Source organism: Eublepharis macularius, chromosome 14, assembly GCF_028583425.1.
Source record: "Eublepharis macularius isolate TG4126 chromosome 14, MPM_Emac_v1.0, whole genome shotgun sequence".
Taxonomy (NCBI): Eukaryota; Metazoa; Chordata; class Lepidosauria; order Squamata; family Eublepharidae; genus Eublepharis; species Eublepharis macularius.
This window is the reverse complement of record NC_072803.1, coordinates 56,106,465-56,126,194: the sequence shown is the minus strand read 5'-3', so window position 1 is coordinate 56,126,194 and position 19,730 is coordinate 56,106,465. Positions and strand designations below refer to the sequence as shown.

The window sequence follows — 19,730 nt, the reverse complement described above, 5'->3', positions numbered from 1 at the left end:
AATACACTTGACTAACTAAAATACTGCAGGCTGGCGATCTAGCAACCTCTGAGTTGGCTTCATGGCTGAGGTTCTCTTACCAAAGACTTTAGCAACAGCGTCCAATCCATGCCATGGCGTTCTTGTCATGGTAAAAAGCAGGAGGCATGAAGGCAAAGCTTCTCTCCCACATGCTGGTAAACAGATCCTAATTAGAGAGGTTTCACAATACAAACCGCCATTTTCAAACCTGATTTATGTCAGGCCACTGGTGTGTGAACCAATCAGGGCTGAGATACATAATTGGCAGTGCTAGCATGAGAAATATGGGGAGAACTGATTGAAACAAACTATAGCTGCGCTCCCCCGGGGTTCCCAAGGCCAGTTCTCAAAAGAATGGCAATGACTTGCAGGTGTACCCGATCAGCAAGCCAAAAAACTTTTCTCAAAACAGAGCGGGTCCTGGGCCTGCTCACATTTAGAGCCTGAACCAGAGTGTTAAACATATCCATTTGAGAGCCTGATGGTGGGGCTTTCCTTGCAGGCTCATATTTTGGTGATGGCATGGATAAGGGTCAAACTAGATGTTATGGTGACCACTAGAGGTGGGTACAAACTGAAATATGAATCAAAGTTCATCACAAACCAGCCATTTTTTGGTTAATGAACCGGTGGTTTGTTGGAGGGCATTTCTGACGAACTGACAAACTGCAACAAACCCCAACACCAATTTTTAGGCCAGTTCGTTTGGTTCGTTTTTTGGTTCGTCACTGCAGACAGCCTGGCGCCAATCAATCAGTTTCCTAAGCAACCAGGGGGATGGGCTTTCTGCAGACCTTCTGCTGCCGCGGAAGTGATGTATTCACAAACCAAATGAAACAGTTAGTGAACTGGGCAATTTCATGTTGGTTCGTAGTTTGTGAAACACGACGAACCACAAACTGCAACAAATCACCATTTTCCCAGTTCGTGCCCATCTCTAGTGTCCACATATCTGATCCGTGAACACTGATACCATTTTAGAGAAGTACTTGGCCATTCAAAAATGCCACAGCGCAGCAGGATCAAACAATCTTGTTTTCCCTCCTCTGCCTTCTCAAGTGCCAAAACATCCATTGGGGGCCTGTTTCAGCATTTGAAAAGGTGTGCAGTGTGAGGTGGCGATGGTGTCCATGAGTCAGACCAGTGGATGTTGAAACATCTAGTTAGGCCCTAAGAGAGAGAACAGTCGGTGCATCCAATATTCTCCAGCTCTCTAAATTCCTGCTGCAGGCATTATTGTCCTTACGGGCCCCCAGTGGACACAGCTGAACTAATCTTGAGCTACCTAATATGTTTTCAGACTGAATTCAGAGTGCTGGCTTTGGCTATCATTTAATGATTGAGTCCGGTGGGATAGAGTATGTCGTGATTTGAAGCTTTTGTTTTAAAAGGTGATATAATTCTGTGAAAGGTAATCAAATAGAAAATTGAAAGGACTCCTCCTTGGCTTCAGCATTTTCAGTTATGAAATTTCCTTAGCCAAGAATTGGGACCTTGTTTGTATGTATGCGGGAATGAAATACTGGAGAAACAGTAAGTTCAGGTTAGGTAATATAAGGCAATACTGTGGGCTAGAGCTATAGGTCAAGATATTTCTAATAGAGCACGAGGGAAAATGTATGGATACATTTGGCTCATCAGAGATTAAATGGTATAACACAGATATTCATGTATTTTGGAAATGTAGGATGGGAAATGTACATTTTGAATACCTGTGTTGAATCTGACAATCTTTTTTAGTTGCAGATGTTACAAGGCAGGTAATAGAAATTCAGTTTGATGCAGCTATATTTATTCTAAATAGTGAACTACTAACTGGAAATTAGACTTTTAATACTGAATATGCTGAATGCAGCAAATGTTGCCTGGGCTTGACTTGGGAAGAGAGTTTGCTTCTCTCTCCCAGCCAGTGAATACTAGAAGTTCTAGATTGATTAGAAATGCATTTAATGGAGACTTTCACAGAGGCCTTCCCAGTGGTTGCCCCTAAACTATGGAACTCCTTCCTCTAGGATGTTGTGTGAGGGTGGGGCTCTAGCTCAGTGATAAGATCTGCTTTGCTTGTATAAGGTCTGAGGTTCAATCTCCCAGTTTGGCTAGGGATCCTAACAGTGTTTTGCCATCTTCTGGGCATGGAGCAAGGGTCACCGGATGTGTGTGTGAGAAATTGTGAATTTCTTGCATTGTGCAGGGGGTTGGACTAGGATGACCCTGGAGCCCCCTTCCAACCCTATGATTCTATGATTCTATCTCCAGTTAAAAGTATCAGGGAGTAGGTGAAGTGAAAGACGCCTCTCTCAGTACCTGGAGAGCTGCTGCCTGTCACAGTAGCAATACTGATCTCGATAGACCAATAGTCTAATTCTGTATAAGTCAGCTTCTTGTATTCATGTGACATGCATTTAGCCCCCTCTTTATAGGCTTTTTGGCATCAAGTTGTCGTTTTTTCATTAAGCATCTGAAGGTGAATAGGCCTTTAAAAAATGCGCTGCAGCTTTCTCATGAGATAAAGCTGCCAGAGATTGCTCTCTTGTATTAAGAAATCCCAGCAGTGGGCTTGCTCTGGACTCAGGATAGGCCATAGTTGAATGGTAGAACATCTGCTTTGCATGTTGGAAGTTCCAACTTCAACCTGTTAATCTCCACTTAAAGAACTTCATGTTGGGGTAAGTCTCTATCTGAAATCCTGGAGGGTCACTAATGCAAGCACTGAGCTACATGATCTGGTCTTAGGCTGCTTCAGGTGGGTAGCTGTGTTGGTCTGCAGTAGAAGAGCAAGATTTGTGTCCAGTAGCACCTCAAAGATCAACACGATTTCCAAGGTATAAGCTTTCAAGAGTCAAACCTTCCCTCGTCAGATATCCACCAAAAGGAGCTTAGATTCTCGAAAACTCATACCCTTGAAACCTTGTTGTTCTTTGAGGTGCTACTAGACTGGAATCTTGCTCGTCAGTGGACCTAAGTTCTGTGACATCAGAGCGTCCTAGCACTCCATTTAAAAAAATCTGGAAATACCTTTTTCTTTCTGAGCCCTAAGTCCAAAGAATTTTTGCCAGTCAGAATAGATAATATTAAGGTAGTTATACAAATGGTCTGATTCTGCATAAGCCAGTGTGATGCATTCATAAACCCTCTTTGAATTCCCCACCTTGAACTGAAAAGCCTACATTAAGTTCTGTGCAATGATATATCCCCATAATTCACAATGGAAAATACCAAGAAATGAATAAATTAAGCCCAGCAACTGTGATTTCTTTTTGCCCTTGGAAACAGAGGGCTTTTCAGATTCAGGCAGTGTGCAGCTCTTACATTCTCAGGAACTCAAATGCCCATGTATAAATCAACCATGATATAGCCTTACGGGAGTCATTGTGACAAACTCTACCGGATTGTAATACTGGACAATATTCTAGTGGGGAAATGTGGAAGGCAGAAGAAAGGCTTTCTTCCCCATCAGCCTGAGGAAGAATCACAGACGGAAAAGAAACAAGCGCCCATCTCCTTCGTCCTTGTTTGAAACTGTCAATCCCCGAAGTATTTTACAGTCTTGAAGCCTGCGACACGTTTTCCTCATCCCTATGTGACCACATGGAGAAGCCTGTGGTTGGTTTTGGCAAGGCCGCCTGTGGGCTGTATGGCCATCGGCTGAGGACTTTGTGGCCTGTCCAGGAAGCTGTCTCTCCCCCGCTGCTGTTTGCTCAGCGATAGTGTTCTGTTTAACTGGTTTTTGCTTTTAATCTGTTTTTTTCCTTCTGTCGTTTAGTCACTTCTTCTTTTACATCCCTCTCTGGAGCTTGTTTCTCCCATTCCAGCCAAAGACATCCTGACTACAGTTTTGTGAGGGCTTCCTTTTCAGCCCGAGCGTTCTGCTTGGCTTCCTATGCAGGATCAGGTTTTGTACGCTTGCCTATTTTTTCCTGCTATAATGGGAATAGTATTTCTAATCACATCAGCCGTTTGTTAAAAACGGGAGATCAGCCTCACATGTTTACTGTTTAAAGCAGAGATCCTCCAACGGAGGCTTTGACTTGCAAGCAAAAGTTCCAGTCCCCAGCGTCCTCCAGTTAAAAGTAGCAGAGGAAGCAGAGTTTCCTTTACTTGATGCCCCAGAGAATTGCTGGCAGTTCAAGAAAGCATTGTTGAGCTACTGCACTTAACGGAAAGGAAGATAGTCCTGAATTTAAGATGACCTTCCGAAAAAAAAGTTATACACGAAAAAGTATTATATTATATTTGTAACTTGTATGTAGATCGAAGGCGACTCCCTTTTTTTTTTTTGGATGACACATTTGGGGAAGATGCAGAGGAGTTAGCCGTGTTAGTCTGTGGTAGCAAAATCAAAAAGAGTCCAGTAGCACCTTTAAGACCAAGAGGGAAAAGCCCCTCTTTTTCCTTTTTGGTAAACACAGTAATTATGCCATTGACCTGAGTCAGTATAAGCTTTATGTGTAGGAGGATGTGCTGTAGTTGTGGTTGCCAAACTCCTGGTGGGACCTGGAGATCTCCTGGAATTACAAGCGATCTCCAGACTACAGCGATCATTTCCCCAGGAGAAAATAGCTGCTTTGGAGGGTGGAGTCTATAGTATTATAGGCTGCTGAGGTATCGTCTTTCCCCAAACTTGCCCTCCCCAAGTGCCACCCCCAAATCTCCAGGAATTTCCCAACCCAGAGTTGGCAACCCAAGCTCCTTGATATGCAAACAATCCCTGGGTGACTCACAGCGTGGCAGTCAAAGGATCTCAGCAGCTGCTGGAAAGGCTTTCCCTGGTGGCCAGGATCCTGGAGAGCTGCTGCCAGTGTAATATTTCTGGGTTCATAGATAAAAACTTCCACAACGAGGAATGGTTCATTTTCATTCTCTGCAGTCCTGCTTTGGGACAACACTCACTCAGGCCTGCCAGTTGGAGGAAACTTCCAAGATATAAAACTGTACAGAACACTTCCTGTGTCATGTGCAGTCTGATTGTTTCCTACCCAACAGTCACACTGCCAGTGGATGGAGTGCCCTTCCCTCCCTCCGTTCTCCTTTCGCCACTGTGTTGGGGGAATCTTGAGAGCTGTAGCAGTGACGTTTTTGATGATAATTGTGCAAAATGTCTGAAAAAGTTCTCTTCCAAAAATGAAAGAAATGTTTAACAAAGATGAGACACTCGGATGAACATGAGTTGTGTTTATTGTGTTGGGCAAGGGCTATGATGTGGCATTGTGTAAGATAGGCCAAAACTTCACGCCCAGGGCTCAGCATGAGAGATCTGTACACTTAAAGGGCTTGTTGCGGGAGAAAGTTTTAGCCAGCTCTGATAACCCGGCTGCTTTGGAGGCTGTAGGGGAGCATGAAAATAGATCTGGCTTTGTATCATCCAGAATATTGGCCATTGTCACACTGCTTACCGGCCATGGAACATTGCGCCAAGCTCCTGGAACGACATCATCTTCCTGATGCGATTTCGCGCGAGAACTGCAGTTCTCGTGTGAAATCGCGCCAGGAAGACGCTGTCATTCCAGGAACTTGGCACGATGTTCCGTGGCCAGTAATCAGTGTGGAAATGGCCATTGTTTCTGAGATTGGATCTGGCAGCGACCAGCAAAAAGTAGAAGTCGACTTCAAGAAGTGCACTGCAGCCACTACTCAAAAGGGCTAAAAGACTAAGCATACATGACCAAAACGCAAGTTTAGATAAGAATTTGAGAGGTTAAAGTGTGCTTTCCAAATTTGCAAGAAAGTATAAGGGACGAAGTGCTAATCCTGCCTGATACACCATCCCCTTACTTAGGCTCCCCGGATCCATAGAGGTCCAAAAGGGAGATTGAGACCGAGTCTTTGCCAGAGATGCTACAGCTGGATCTGATGCCTCCGAATCTGAGAACACGGAGGGCTATCCTACACCCAGAATCAACTCCAATGACTCAATGAGGAATGGTTCAGAATAACTTAATATGAAGAGCAACTAAATCATCTTCTACAGAGATCTTTAAGCCCTATCGTAGAACAACCTACAGTCATGTGATCTTTAGACAAAGCCACAAATGACCAGTTTGGCATGAGGCCACTTCATACGTTCGTGTCCATTTGGGAACAACAAGGCAATATTAGAGGGAGGTGCTGCCCTGGTACCAGCAGTCTTCAACCCTCAAGATGGAGCTGTTCCAAAAATAAGAACAGGTAGACAACGCTCTATTTGAACTTTTGATGGAAGATGTAATACCATTTGTCACTGCTGAGCTTTAGACCTACTCCAGGCATGACCTGCTTAAGAAATGTAGGTCCCATTTTGTGCTAAAAAAAACCACAGCTGGCCTCCATTGACTGCCACTGGTCCAGGGCTATGAAAGCCAAGTCCTGTTATTTTTTACTCAGTTTTTGTCTAGAAACATCACGGTGGAAAATTTCCATTTCCTTACCAATTATGTCATTCGAAGGAGAATGGTGCACTGCTTTGCGATCAAAATGCTTTCCCTCTCTCTTTTCCTCATAACTGTTGGCAAGAACTGCGCTTGTCTCACTCATTTTGCTGGAGTCTTAGAGACAGGCAATCTCTAAGTCCAAACGAAGTCTGTTCTGGGGAATCGACAACCATTGCAAGATTAACCATGTGAGTCTTAAGTGCTGAGTCAAAGGGGGAGGTGACATGATAGTCTTATGTGGTGACTGATGGGAGCATTTGTCCAGCCGCAGAGGCTACCCAATGCTTCCCACGTAGGGTTGCCAGGTCCCCCAACCTCCCAGGTGAGAGGTTGGAGGCCCAGCTCCTACTTTTTTGTGTCCCTCTCGTGTGCGCCCTGTACGCACATCCTCCTGGCCTATGTGATGACGTCAATTACAGGAAGTGACATCATCCTGCAGGCCATGTGCCGCTCTGGGGAGTGCTCCTGTGCTCCGCAGGGGTCCAAATTGGGCCAATGCGATTACGGTCAAATTTGGGCCCACATTGAGCCGCTGTGGAGCGCAAGAACACTGCTGCGCTCCACAGCGGACCAATTCGCACCAAATTGGGCCTGATTCAGCCTGATTCAGACCCAAAGTGGGCCAAATCGGGGCTAAATCCAGTTGAATTGGGCCTGAATTGAACCGCTGCGGTTCGTGGGAGTGCACTGCACCAACCGGGAGCATGCCCAGGGAGGCGCATCCCCCCATTGACCAGGTAAGTGGGGGTGGAGGGTGGGGGCGGAGGATCCCCTGTTCCCAGTGGGGCACTGGCAACCCTATCATATACCCTGTCTCACAATATTGTCTTTGCATGTGGAAGTCTGGTGGAATCAGAAGCAGGAGGAAGAATGCCAGTCCCAGTTGGGTGGGGAGGGAAGGTGCAGTCTTACTTTCTAGTGACACATGGGGACTCGATCAGGTGGAAGGGGGAGCAGAAGGGCCTTTGGCCTGAGCCTCAAGCTCAAAGGGGGCCGCAGGTGTAAAGACTTGTTAATTTGTTGGCATTTGATAAGTTTTGCAACTTCTTTTGATGTGCATTATGTGCTGTCATTTTATATTTTTATTATGGCTTGGAACCTCAAAAGTTGGAAGTAGCCTGGTCTTTTCTGGTCTTCTGAAAGGGCCTGTATGGGGGAAGTAATCATGCAAGCGCAGATCGCAAAATTCCCTTTTGTATTGTTAGTTTTTGGATTCCCATTATACCAAGCCGAACTGTTGGCCAGCTAGCTCACAATTTCGTTTACGCTGACTTGGAGCAGCTAGGGTTGCCAACAGTCTGAAGAAAAAGCATCTTGCACCTTTAATAGAGACTTAATAGGATGCTATTTACCAGGTAATATTATTTACCTCCATGCCATGAAAAGCTTCACCTTTCCATTTCCACACATTAAGCCTTTGTTAAAGGGATAGGACATTTTGTCTCCAGATTGTTGACAACCCTAACAGCTCTGCAGGCTCTTAAGTGGAGAAAGCTCTTTCTCCAACACTAGAGGCCTTTTACTTGGAGATGCCAAGGATTGGATTGGATCTGGGACTTTTGCCATGCAAACCACCTATTCGGCTTCTGAGCCACTGTTCTTCCTCCAAAAAACAAATGTATGCTTGGCTGTATATAGTCCATTCCTACAGCAGCATGAAATTCAGTGTTGGGCACAGAGTTCTGCATCCTGATAATTAAAAAAAACAAATTTAAAAGCAAGTTGCTAGTCCTCATGATGAGTCATGAGTAGGAAGTAAATCTTGAAAAGTACACGAGTGTCTCAGATGTATAGTTTGAGTGAAGTAGAGACAGAACTGTAAGCTGTTAGGGTTTCAGTACCTGGTCTACCCTACACCCTGCCTGGTACAATAAAATGAGTATATACCCATGTTTTGCCTATTTAACAGGATATGATATCTCACTTTTCTTGGTGTAATATTTGGGTGAACATGACTCAGAGTGTTTGCTGTCCCCCTTCCCAAGGTGTGTGCAATGTTCTGGATGAATGGGAACCCTCTAGGCCAAAATGAGAGCTATTATGTTATAATATATTTATTTATTCAATATAGGCATATACTTCCTTTGTGCAATTCCACCCACAGTGGTTTACAGTTCAAAAGAAGTACCGTACAACACAACAAGAAAAGGAGCGAAGAGGAAAGCATGCATATTTGCATATAAACACTTAATTCATAAAACTGTTCCATCATCATGACCAGATGGGTTAACTATTGCAGGAGACATTTCTGGGAGGTGAGATTCAAATGGTGCTTGGTCCCAGAGTGGCCTGGCTCTCAGGCCTCTCCCTTCAGTGCGCCCAAGTGGAGCGGCAGCTGATAGGTGCAGTTGGAGATGGAAGGAGCTACATGGCACATACACTGCCCTGAGCTCTTTGGAGGAAGGGCCATTAGTGTAACGGTGCTAAATCGATTGAAAGAGAAGTTTAGAGCGTTTCCCAGTGTGAGTTCTGGTGTCCTCTTTTCCTGCCACCAGCACAGCATTGTTCGAGTTCTTCTGAACCTTCTCGAACAATAGCCCATGGCACTTGCCATTATTTTACTTAGAAAAAGAATATAATCCCAGCCGGTGGCTTACAGCAGTACATGAAGCCCTATAAAAACCCGGTTCCAAAGCCCACCCCTGACTGAATAAGCTGTATGGATTCCATATGATTTGTGCAATATGTGTTCTGGTGGTGACATAAAGATCAGTTTTGCTGAGTTGTCAGGACAGCGCATACCGAGGCACTCCTGTCCTTAACTAGGAACCGTTTGTTTACAAGATCCAGAGGAGTTAGCCGTGTTAGTCTGTGGTAGCAAAATCAAAAAGAGTCCAGTAGCATCTTTAAGACTAACCAACTCGATTGTAGCATAAGGTTTCGAGAATCACAGTTCTCTTCGTCAGATGCATGGAGGGCAGAAGGAAACTGGTCAAATATAGAGGGGAGATGCAAACAGCTCCTTTTGATGTGGGGATCAGTTTGCTTCTGTAAAGGTTCAAAGGAGTTTGCCGTGTTAGTCTGTAGTAGCAAAATCAAAAAGAGGTTATCGAAGGCTTGTGCTGCAGTGGAATTGGTTGGTCTTGGTGGTGGTGCTGGACTCTTTTTGATTTTGCTACTACAGACTAACACGGCAAACTCCTTTGAACCTTTACAAAAGCAAACTGATCCCCACATCAAAAGGAGCTGTTTGCATCTCCCCTCTCCTCCTCCCCTCCCCTCTCCTCCTCTATATTTGACCAGTTTCCTTCTGCCCTCCATGCATCTGACGAAGAGAACTGTGATTCTCGAAAGCTTATGCTACAATAAAATTGGTTAGTCTTAAAGGTGCTACTGGACTCTTTTTGATTTATTTACAAGATCTGCTTGGAAAAAAAAAAAAAAAAAAAAAAAAGATCTGCTTGGAAGATTCAGGGCAAAATTAGATGGATGGAATTAAAACAACAAAGCGCTTATTTTAGTTTATCTTTTGGCTCTCCCCCCTCCTCTGCCCTTTATATAAAAAGTGGCAGTTGTCTACTGCCTGAAAACAGTCTGTATCTTGCTGATACACTGTGCTGCAAATCTGCTGTAATGCTAAGATAGAGGACACTGCTAAAAAACAGAGTTGGCATAAAATTTCTTGTTTCCAGGGGTTTAGCCATGTTAAGTCTATTGGTAACAAAAACAACAAACAGTTTGAAAGCTAACACATACTTTATAGCATAAGCTTTCATGGGCAAGAGCATGCTTAATCAAATGCATGAAACAATCACCTTTGTATATACTTTGAGTATAAAAAGAATGTTTAAAGAGGTAGACCGAAGAGATAATACTAGATGCATCACGTGATGGAGAAGAGAAATAAATAGTTCTTACAGTTTTGAGCATCTGTGAACGTGTAAGTTTCAGGAGTGTATACATGTCCATGATCTGAGTAGGTGCGCTTGCTGGAGAAGTGTATTTCCTGTACATTGGCTGATTCTGCACACGGTGGATAATGCACTTTCAATGCACTTTAGCTATCGTTTGGAAGTGGATTTTTTGTTTCACACTCGAAAAATTCAGTTCCAAATGATCTCTAAAGAGGATTGGAAGTGCATTATCCAACGTGTGCGGAATCAGCCATTGTTTAGATTTACATCCTTCTCTTCTGAATTTAGCTCAGGAAAAGCCAACATGTGTACAGCAGAACCTGGCTGTACACAGCACTGATTGGCTGGAAACCAATGATGTCACTAATCTGCTAATTCCCTTTCTTCAATGAAGCAATTTTTCAAATTGTTTTTAATTTTTTAATTTAAAAGGAGGGGGGAGGGGATAGGGAAGAATAAGATTTTGAAGAGTAGAGAGGACCCGCCAACTTCACACGGGACACTTATTTCACTCTTTTCTGAGTTTAGACAGATGGCGACTAGAAACAAGGCCTCTTCTATAGCGGCAACACATCTTTTGTATCATCTCCTTAGAGATGTTTATGTGGCTCCTAGAAAGCTTTGTTTTAGGCATTCTCTCAGGCATTTGTTTGGTTCTACATATTTTGTTTGATTCTACTTTCTCTGTGTTTTTTAACATATAGTCTTCTATATTTTTTTAATTTCACTTTTATGAACTTGGTTATTATAAGCTGAGCATTGTTCATGAAAAAGCAGAACAGAAATATTCTAAATGGAAGAAAAATGGAATTGTAAGAGGGGGGAACTCTTTGGAAATCCTCCCCCCAAAATTTCTCTAGGATTTGTTAAGCTCTTCTTGTAGGGGTTTGAAAAGGAACATTTCCCCTCCTTTCTCCCCCTCCCCCACTTTCATTGGCTCTTAGCTGCTGTCAGAGCAGGACCACAAGTGACGCCTGACACAGGTTGGACACTTGCCAGCTTCCCTCAAGTTTTGATGGGAAATGTAGGCAGCTTGGCGGAATGTTGGACAAGTGACCGTTGAAAAGTCCATTGGACAGTAGTCAGAGAGCCAAGCTGGAAGACCAGGATGCCTACATTTCCCATCAAAACTTGAGGGAAGCTGACTAGTGTCCAACCTGTGTCAGGCGTCACTTGTGGTCCCGCTCTCAGTCTTCTGTGCCCCCTGGAACATGCTCAGTCCTGCTCAGGCCATTTTTGGTTCAGTGCTCCTTTTTTCTTTACTTTTTCCCCCTTTTTCTTCAAAATTGTGTCTTCTGTGTTCCTGACAAATACTATGAGTCCATGGGTGGAAGAACTTTGCTGCTTTTGTGATTGTAACAAGGGCCAGCCACCTTATCATTAGCAGCAGTGATTTTAGGATTGCCAACTCACCTGCTATAGCAGGTAATCTCCTGCTGTTGCCCCCCCAGCCCCTGCTGCCACTTGAATGAGTGGCAAGGGAGGGGGGAATGGAATGGAAAAAAGGTGTTGTGTATGTGTAGACATCACTTCTGGCTAAAACCTGGAAATGGCATTATTGACAGTCTAGGACTTTGCCAGTCTCTAGAGATTGGTAAAGTCCTAGAGAGTCAGTGATGTCACTTCTGCATTTTAGCTGGGAGTGATGTCAGCACTCACATGACACCTTTCTTCCTGAATGGTCACCCCCTCCTGACTCCTGACGGTTGTAGGAATGTGCCTGGCAACCCTAAGTAATCCAGCAGCATAGGGTCCAACTATAGCATTAGGTAGACCTAGCCTCACCTGGGGAATTCCAAACACCAAGAATCGTGGTTCGCAGCATTCCTGCATAGCTAGAAGAAGAATGCCCACATTCCCAGGGTTCCCTCTTGTTCTCATACAAGTGTATCATCCTGCAGCATTCTTTGCCTGCTCTGATATTGCAGCTTTCAGCTTAGAGGAAAGATGTAGGAAAAACAAGAGCGTAAACATAGCCTGCTCTGTCCTACGGTCTTGGAATGCCTGTAATTTGTTCCTGGTCTGGTGTGTGTTGTGGCTCTCTCAGGCGCCAAGCATCAAAGGCCCAACTGTGGTTTTAAAGCAGGACCAGCTGGCTGCATTGGGGAGGCCTCAGTCTGGGAGCAATTGTGTCCTTGCTGGTAGCCAATAGAAAGTTCTGGGCAGTGTGCAAAGGATGCTGGGCTAATTCATCCGGCAAGGAGATGTCAAGAGACAAGTGGGGAGAATTGTTTTCCCCTCTCCCCCTTTAAGCAACTAAAGCAGAAAATCAATTTTCTTTCTTTTCTTTTTTTTTTCAGGGTCTGATGGGCTTCATTGGTCCAGTAGGGGAACCTGGAATAGTCGGGGAGAAGGTAAGAATGAATTGCAAGTGGACCAGCTGTGCTACCTTGTGGGAGGAAGGGGAAAGCTTTGGAGATAGCTTATCAGGCAGCGTATTCTTAGCACTAAAATAAAATTAAAATTCTGTCAACCGCATATTTCGGCTTTGGAGGCTTCTTGGCCAAGAGGCCCAGCGCATCTGCTCCTCTCCACAATTGCCATGGAAGGCTGCTGCTGTTCCTTCTCTTTGCGCTTGCCGTTTACTTGCCCACTTTACTTGCCCAGAGGTGGAGGACAGATGGGCGAATGGGTGGTAATAGCAAAGGAGTCCAGTACACTGCTCACTGGTGGGTTCCGTACCAGTTTATGAGGTCTAACTACATAAAACATTGAAAAGCTAAATAGCTATGTCCTGTAATAGATGATGTGTTAATTTATAAAATTTGCTAGTCATTGAGTGGGGATGCTTTGGTAACCAAAGGGTTAATCTTCTGCTCTGCAGGAGATACTGTATACCTGGCTGTTTGAGGCAGGGTGAAAGCATTATTATACTTGCTTCCTACTTTTTGTAGTCTTTTGAAATCTAGATGCAGCTTACAATAGACAGCAGAGGAAGTATTCAGGCGAATGTATTGGCCATTGGGCTGTTGATCATTGGAAACTGGGGCATGGTTTGCTTTTCAGGATTCTGAAATTTCACCAGGAATTCCTCATTCAGTTTGAAGCCTGACTATGTATTAATAGGAACTAAAAATATGTGTTTTTTTAAAAAAAAGCTCCAAGAGGGTGTTAAATTCTTCACCCAGTATCCCCAGGGTAGGTTTTAAAGTGTCCATCTAAAGACAAAATTACATGTTATATTGGGTATCTGTAACTGGCCTCCCAAGTTATGCTTTAATCCTATAAGACAGCTGTCTCAGTGTCAGAGAATAAGTACACATCAAGAAATCCAGTCACCAGATCCCCAGTGTACTAAAAAAGATTTGAATCCAGTAGCACCCTAAAGACCAACAAGATTTCAAGGTATTAGCTTTTGAATCAAAGCTCCCTTCGTCAAATCTTGCTGTTCTACTGGAAAACAAGATGGCTATCCACTTAAAACTATCTCAATGTAATGAGAAGATTGATCCCAATATTGAACTTGTTAGGTGCTGCAGTTCCAAGAGTGGATAAGCAAAACCCTTTTTCAGTTTAAATTTATATATTTCTATCTTCTGTGATGGGGCTCATAGAGTGGAACCACAAGTGACAAAAGGCACAGATTGGACACTTGTCAGCTTCCCTCAAGTTTTGATGGGAAATGTAGGCATCCTGGTCTCGCAGCTTCACTCTCTGACTGCTGTCCAATGAACTTTTCAACTGTCACTTGTCCAACATTCCGCCAAGCTGCCTACATTTCCCGCCAAAACTTGAGGGAAGCTGACAAGTGTCCAATCTGTGCCTTTTGTCACTTGTGGTTCCACTCATAGATACCTCCCATGCGGGAGACTGTTCAGGTCCCTATCTGTTTATCAGGTCCCCACTTGTTTAGCATCAGGTCTTCCCAGTTTACTCAGTTGTACCTAAATCTGCCTGGTTTTGCTAGTAAAGTTTTTTTTGCACATGGCCCTTCCCTGGAATCTGCAAGTGTTTAATATCCCTTGTGCTTTCAGATGAGACACAATGCGCACACTCCCCCCCCTCAATTATCTCACTGATATAAATGGGAAAGAGTTGCTACATATGCATAGTTCCCTGCCTATTTGAAACTAGTGGGACTAAATGTGCTTAATGTTGGTTGGATTGTGCCCAATATATGTTTATTTGCATGGCTCTCATCTGTGACCAGAACTGTTTCCTGAAACAAATTCTGGAATATAACTGGTCTGACAGTTGGCAAGATCCTAGCATTGCTGTGAAGGTTTTTTTTTTAAATATTGTGCCAAAATATGGGAGATTCTTGCCATATCAGCCTCAACCTCCTAAATATATCTATTTCCTGCCTTTTGCCTAAACTGGACCCTATAAGCAGTTTTGGAGATTAACTTTACACATGGATGAACACTGAATTAAAACAAAATCACTCAAGTGTCCAATATTATCGAAATAGCATAATCGTCCACTCGGTTGCATCTTTTCCCTCTGTTATCAGATTTGTTGCTTGTTAGTAGGACAGCTTACTTTGCTTTTATGTGCCATTGCCTCTGGTAGGGAGATCGGGGTGCCGTTGGACCGCCAGGACCGCCAGGCGTCAAGGGGTCGATGGTAAGGAGTAAGTCTGCATTCTCTCGCTCCTTCTCTGCCTGACAAATGGATAGTTCTTTCTCTCACCGCCACTCGCACGGCCCATTGCCTGGCTGACTGTCCTCAGCTGCTCATTTTTCCTATTCCCCGTGAGAGATCAAGGAGGGTGCTTGAATTGTGCCAAATGATAATGTGTTAGCACTCATGTGCCCAAGTAGGATTAAGTGTGCTGACCACCCAGTTCCTCCGCCTCCTCAAATCACTTGATTCTTAAAAGCCTGGGAAAACTGTTTCCCTAATTTGCCCAAATAGTAAGCATGACATGCTAAGGTCATGGAAGGATGTTAACTGTGCAGAGTCTGGGAGACCCAAAGGAGATCATGCCTAAGGCCTGGTTCTCTCGGTGGTGTCTGTGCTGTATCTACTCCAGGTGGGAGCACATGAGATTGAATGTGTTCCCCATGAAAACTTGCAATTAAGAGTGATAGCTAGGCTTGAATCTTCTTCCTGATATGCTAGTTTCCTATGTGCAGGTAATGTTATTTGTATGGAGGACCATTTGATCATGTGAGCTCTTACCTGCATTTTTAATGAGAATAAGGCCCAACATTTTCAGATCTTTAAAAAATAGAAGTGTTAGTGGTATTAAGAAGAGATAATGTAGTATCTTCTCAGCAAAATATCAAGCGTAATTTTTAGACCATCCATAGCTGATGCTTACAATGGTATGACCATAACTGGTCTTTTCCAGCACTTTCAGCATAAGGGGCTTCTTCCCACATGACATTTCTTGCAGGTACAAGGTTTTAGATTGTGTCTTTAGTAGATATATGACAAACGCAATGGAAAAAGCCAACAATGTATGATTATGAACTTGCTTATCTCATAAGGTTAGCAGCTTGACTGCCGCATTCTGCTACATGTATGGACAAGGGCTGTTGTGCATGAGTAAAGAAGCCCTATTATGAGTAAATTGCAGTGAATAAGAAAGCAGGCTATTTTCCCAAGATTACATACATATATTTCTTTGCTCTGTAGGGACATCCTGGAATACCAGGAGGAGTTGGACCCTCAGGACCTCCTGGGCAACCAGTAAGTAAAACTTGATTATCTTTCTGCTAGAAGTTATCTTTCATATAGTAAGGTGAAATAGATTGGAAATGGGAATGGATGGGTTCAGAAAGAAACACTCTCAATTTAAAAAGAGTCCAGTAGCACCTTTAAGACTAACCAATTTTATTGTAGCATAAGCTTTTGAGAATCAAGTTCTCTTCATCAGATGCATGGTACAGAAACTGGTCAAATATAGAAGGGGAGGGGGGAGGAGGGGAGGAGAGAGAAGATGCAGTTAGGGGGGGAGAGGGAGGGTGCAACCAAAACATTCCTTTGCTAGTTTGGTTGCACCCTCCCTCTCCCCCCCTAACTGCATCTTCTCTCTCCTCCCCTCCTCCCCCCTCCTCTTCTATATTTGACCAGTTTCTGTACCATGCATCTGACAAAGAGAACTTGATTCTCGAAAGTTTATGCTACAATAAAATTGGTTAGTCTTAAAGGTGCTACTGGACTCTTTTTGATTTTGCTGCTACAGACTAACACGGCTAACTCCTCTGGATCTACTCTCAATTTAGAAAGCCACAAGCCATTATAAGCCCATCTCATTCTCCTTATAAATTTCAGCTCAGTTTCTAATGTTTCAATATCAGCCCTCTAATCTACCAATTACTCTCCAGTCTTGCTTCCCATCTATCGCATCTTGTTTCATCCTTCTTCCAAGAAACTTACAACAGTATTTCTTCCCAATCTTCATTTTATCCTCACAACAACCTCATGAAATATGTTAGGATGAGAAAGAATTACTGGCGCAAGGCAGGGATGGGAACCCAAGAATCTCTGGTCCTCTTTGCAAAGCTGTAGCTTTCCTATACTTGGTTAATATTACCAAATTGTAAAGAGGAGGGAGAACAGTAGACAAGACAGCCTAAACTGTTCTTCACTCTGTAGAGAAGATAACTGAATATGCACGAAGCCTGAACTGTTAACTCTGGGAAGTGTTTATTCAAGCCCCACCCCCAAAGCTCTGGGTCTTTCCATACTTACAAACTACACAATGTATTTTTAGCAAATTGGGTTCCAGGTCCCCCAAATTCAATTCACTCTTCCCGCAGCCACATAGCAGTTGTGGCATTCATCATTTTAAAAATCCTCAGCAGCTCCAAACTAGGGGCAATAACACCCTCCTGGCTGTTTCAGCATGAGAAAATGGCCTGGGGTGGGGAGAGGAGCCCCTCTACTCACCCACCCCCATGCTGGAGTTCCAAGCTGATTTTTAAATGATGTTCCCTGCAGCTGCTGTGAGGCTGCAGGGAAAGGGTATCAAGTCCAGGAAAAGCGGATCTAACTTGCCCAAAAATGTATCATGTGGTTTGGCTCTTGGATTAAGCCTGAACCTTTTCTCCTAAAAAATTCCTCCCAAAGACTCAGAAAAGTCCCAGCCCATTCTGAATGGAGAAAGGTGAATTTCACCCATCAAGATTTATACGTCTTTCAATGTGGCATCAAGGGAATCACTATTATTACATTTATAAAGGGATATTCTTGTTTTAAAAAATTCTTCTGGATGTTTCCAGTAATGATCTTACCATTTGGTAAGCTCCATTGACTGCACCAACTGCACTTTACCTAGCCTTACAGAAGTTGCAGGCAGCCTGGATTATTTGGGCTGACCTAGTGACTATCTTCTTGAAAAGCTTGTACATCTCGAAATATTGACCAGGTGTGATCTTCTAGATTTAGTGTCTAAAGGATAATTGACGTGTATACGAACAAAGATAAATTTAATGTTGTATGGAATGCCTTTTTTTAGAACACTTCAATTGCAGTTCTGATGCCCCTTTGTTCCTACCAATAAAAATAACTGGTATTTGTCTGATCAACAGAATCTCCCTCAATTTTCTCCCTTTTTCTCCTCTGTTGTTTTAAAGTTTACCCTGTTAATTTTTTTCATTACCTTGAATCGCATTCTGGTTGGTTTTATATGTGTGTGTGTATAGATCAATATGGGTAGCCATGTTAGGCTATCTGTAGCACTAGAAAAGAGCAAGAGTCTAGTAGCACCTAGAAGACTAACATAATTTGTGGTAGGGCACAAGCTTTTGTGAGTCACAGCTCACTTCTTCAGCGTGTGTGTTTATACTCACACACAGGCATGCATACATACCCCAATAATTATTACTGGCTTTTCAGTATGAGAGGCATCACATTTTACTTTATTGTGAGTTTCACCACATCAGAGATGCTAATGCAAATCAGGTCTCTCATTTTTTTTAATGAATGGCAAGCATCTTGGGATCCAAACGAGAGTCCCGTGCCAAGCAAATTTTACTCTATATTCTTCTTCTCTTCCAGGGCCCTCCTGGAGTTCGCGGTTCTCAAGGCATGCGAGGCCCAAAAGGTCGTAGGGTAAGCAGTTGTTAAACTTGTAAAGTTTGCCACTGAGAACACTTCACAAATAAACATTAAGCAGAGCATTTCAGGGAGTAAATACAAATACAGTATTTACTCAAATGTACAACTATTTTTTTCCAGGTATGCTGTCAAATCAAATAAACAAACAAAGGAGGGAAGTCATCTTAAATTGACAGGCAGATTACAGTTAGGTTCAAAAATTTAAAAATAAACCCTTTTGTGTATATCATTGTGGGGTGGGGGAGAGAGACCTCTTACTTTTAAGTTATCTTCCTTTTGAGTAACCGTGGCAATAACTGGAGTATAGTGTTTAGGGGATTTTTGCATAACAAGTGAATGGAGGCATTGATTGGGGTTCAGAAACTAGTGTAGGAACCAAGCAGAGCAGGACCTGAACTGCTGGAGGAAATCATGGGTTTCCAGTTGAGATGTGTTGTACAGAGGACTCACACTGGAAAGTTTCAGAGCAGTGAACAGCAGCGGCGTGGTGGGACACTTTGGGTCTGCGTTAGAGGCCCAGCTCTGCGCTCCCCCATTGCTCAGAGGAGAGATTGGTGGCCAGCAGTAAGAGGCCCTGCTTTGTTGTGGATTCCAGTCCTTTATATACATGTCCCCACTGGAAACCTGTACTATTTTTCCAGCAGTCTGGATCCTGCTCTGATTGGCTTCACAGTTGGTCCCCAAAATCTGCTCAGTATCTCCACACAGTAGAAATCCCCCATAATGGTAGTGTTTTGGCCTTCATGATCTTTCGGTGCTTGGCCAGGATATTCTGGTTTCCCAAGCACTGACTTTTTCCACAATTTTTTTGGGTCAGATGTGGCCCCATACTAATTCAGTTTATGCCCTGATTTCTGCATACATTTTTTCCACCTTTAGCTTTTACTTTATTTGTTTTGTTTTTCCCCATTTCTTTTCTGGTTCTTTTGAGACCACTTTTACCCCAATGTTTTTCAGGAAGCTGATTTTGAGTAGAATTTTCCTTGTGTCTAATGTTTCTGTTTCGTTTGTCCCGCCCACTACCACTTACTCCCAACTAGAGAGAGGCACGAACCAGAAAAAAACCGAACCATGTAGTTCGTGGTTCATCAAATTTCACGAACCATGAACTTCCACAAATCTGCCCCCGGTTTGCGAACCAGTTCAATTGGTTCATGAAAACGTCACATCCAGGTCAGAATATCGTCACTTCTGAATCAGCAGAAGGTCACTTCTGGGCCAGCAGAAGGTCACTTCCAGGTCAGCAGAAGGCCTGCAGGAAGTCCATTCCCTGTTGTCTAGGAAACTGATTGATCGGCACCAGGCTGTCTGCAATGACGAACCAAAAAACAAACCAAACGAACCAGCCTAAAGTTTGTGGTGGTTTGTCAGAAATGGGATCTGATGAACCGCTGGTTCGCGAACCACAAACCAGCCTGGTTTGTCATGAAGTTTGGTT

At 43.5% G+C, this 19,730-nt stretch overlaps 1 protein-coding gene across 1 annotated transcript in view; it reads left to right on the top strand.

Moving 5' to 3' along the window:
* Positions 1-19,730, top strand: part of COL27A1 (collagen type XXVII alpha 1 chain) — a 342,023-nt gene that overhangs the window by 200,406 nt on the left and 121,887 nt on the right. The window contains exons 25-28 of the mRNA XM_054997267.1: positions 12,583-12,636; positions 14,795-14,848; positions 15,866-15,919; positions 18,233-18,286. Of these exons, the coding sequence (XP_054853242.1) occupies positions 12,583-12,636; positions 14,795-14,848; positions 15,866-15,919; positions 18,233-18,286 (216 nt within the window). The remainder of the gene's footprint in view (positions 1-12,582; positions 12,637-14,794; positions 14,849-15,865; positions 15,920-18,232; positions 18,287-19,730) is intronic.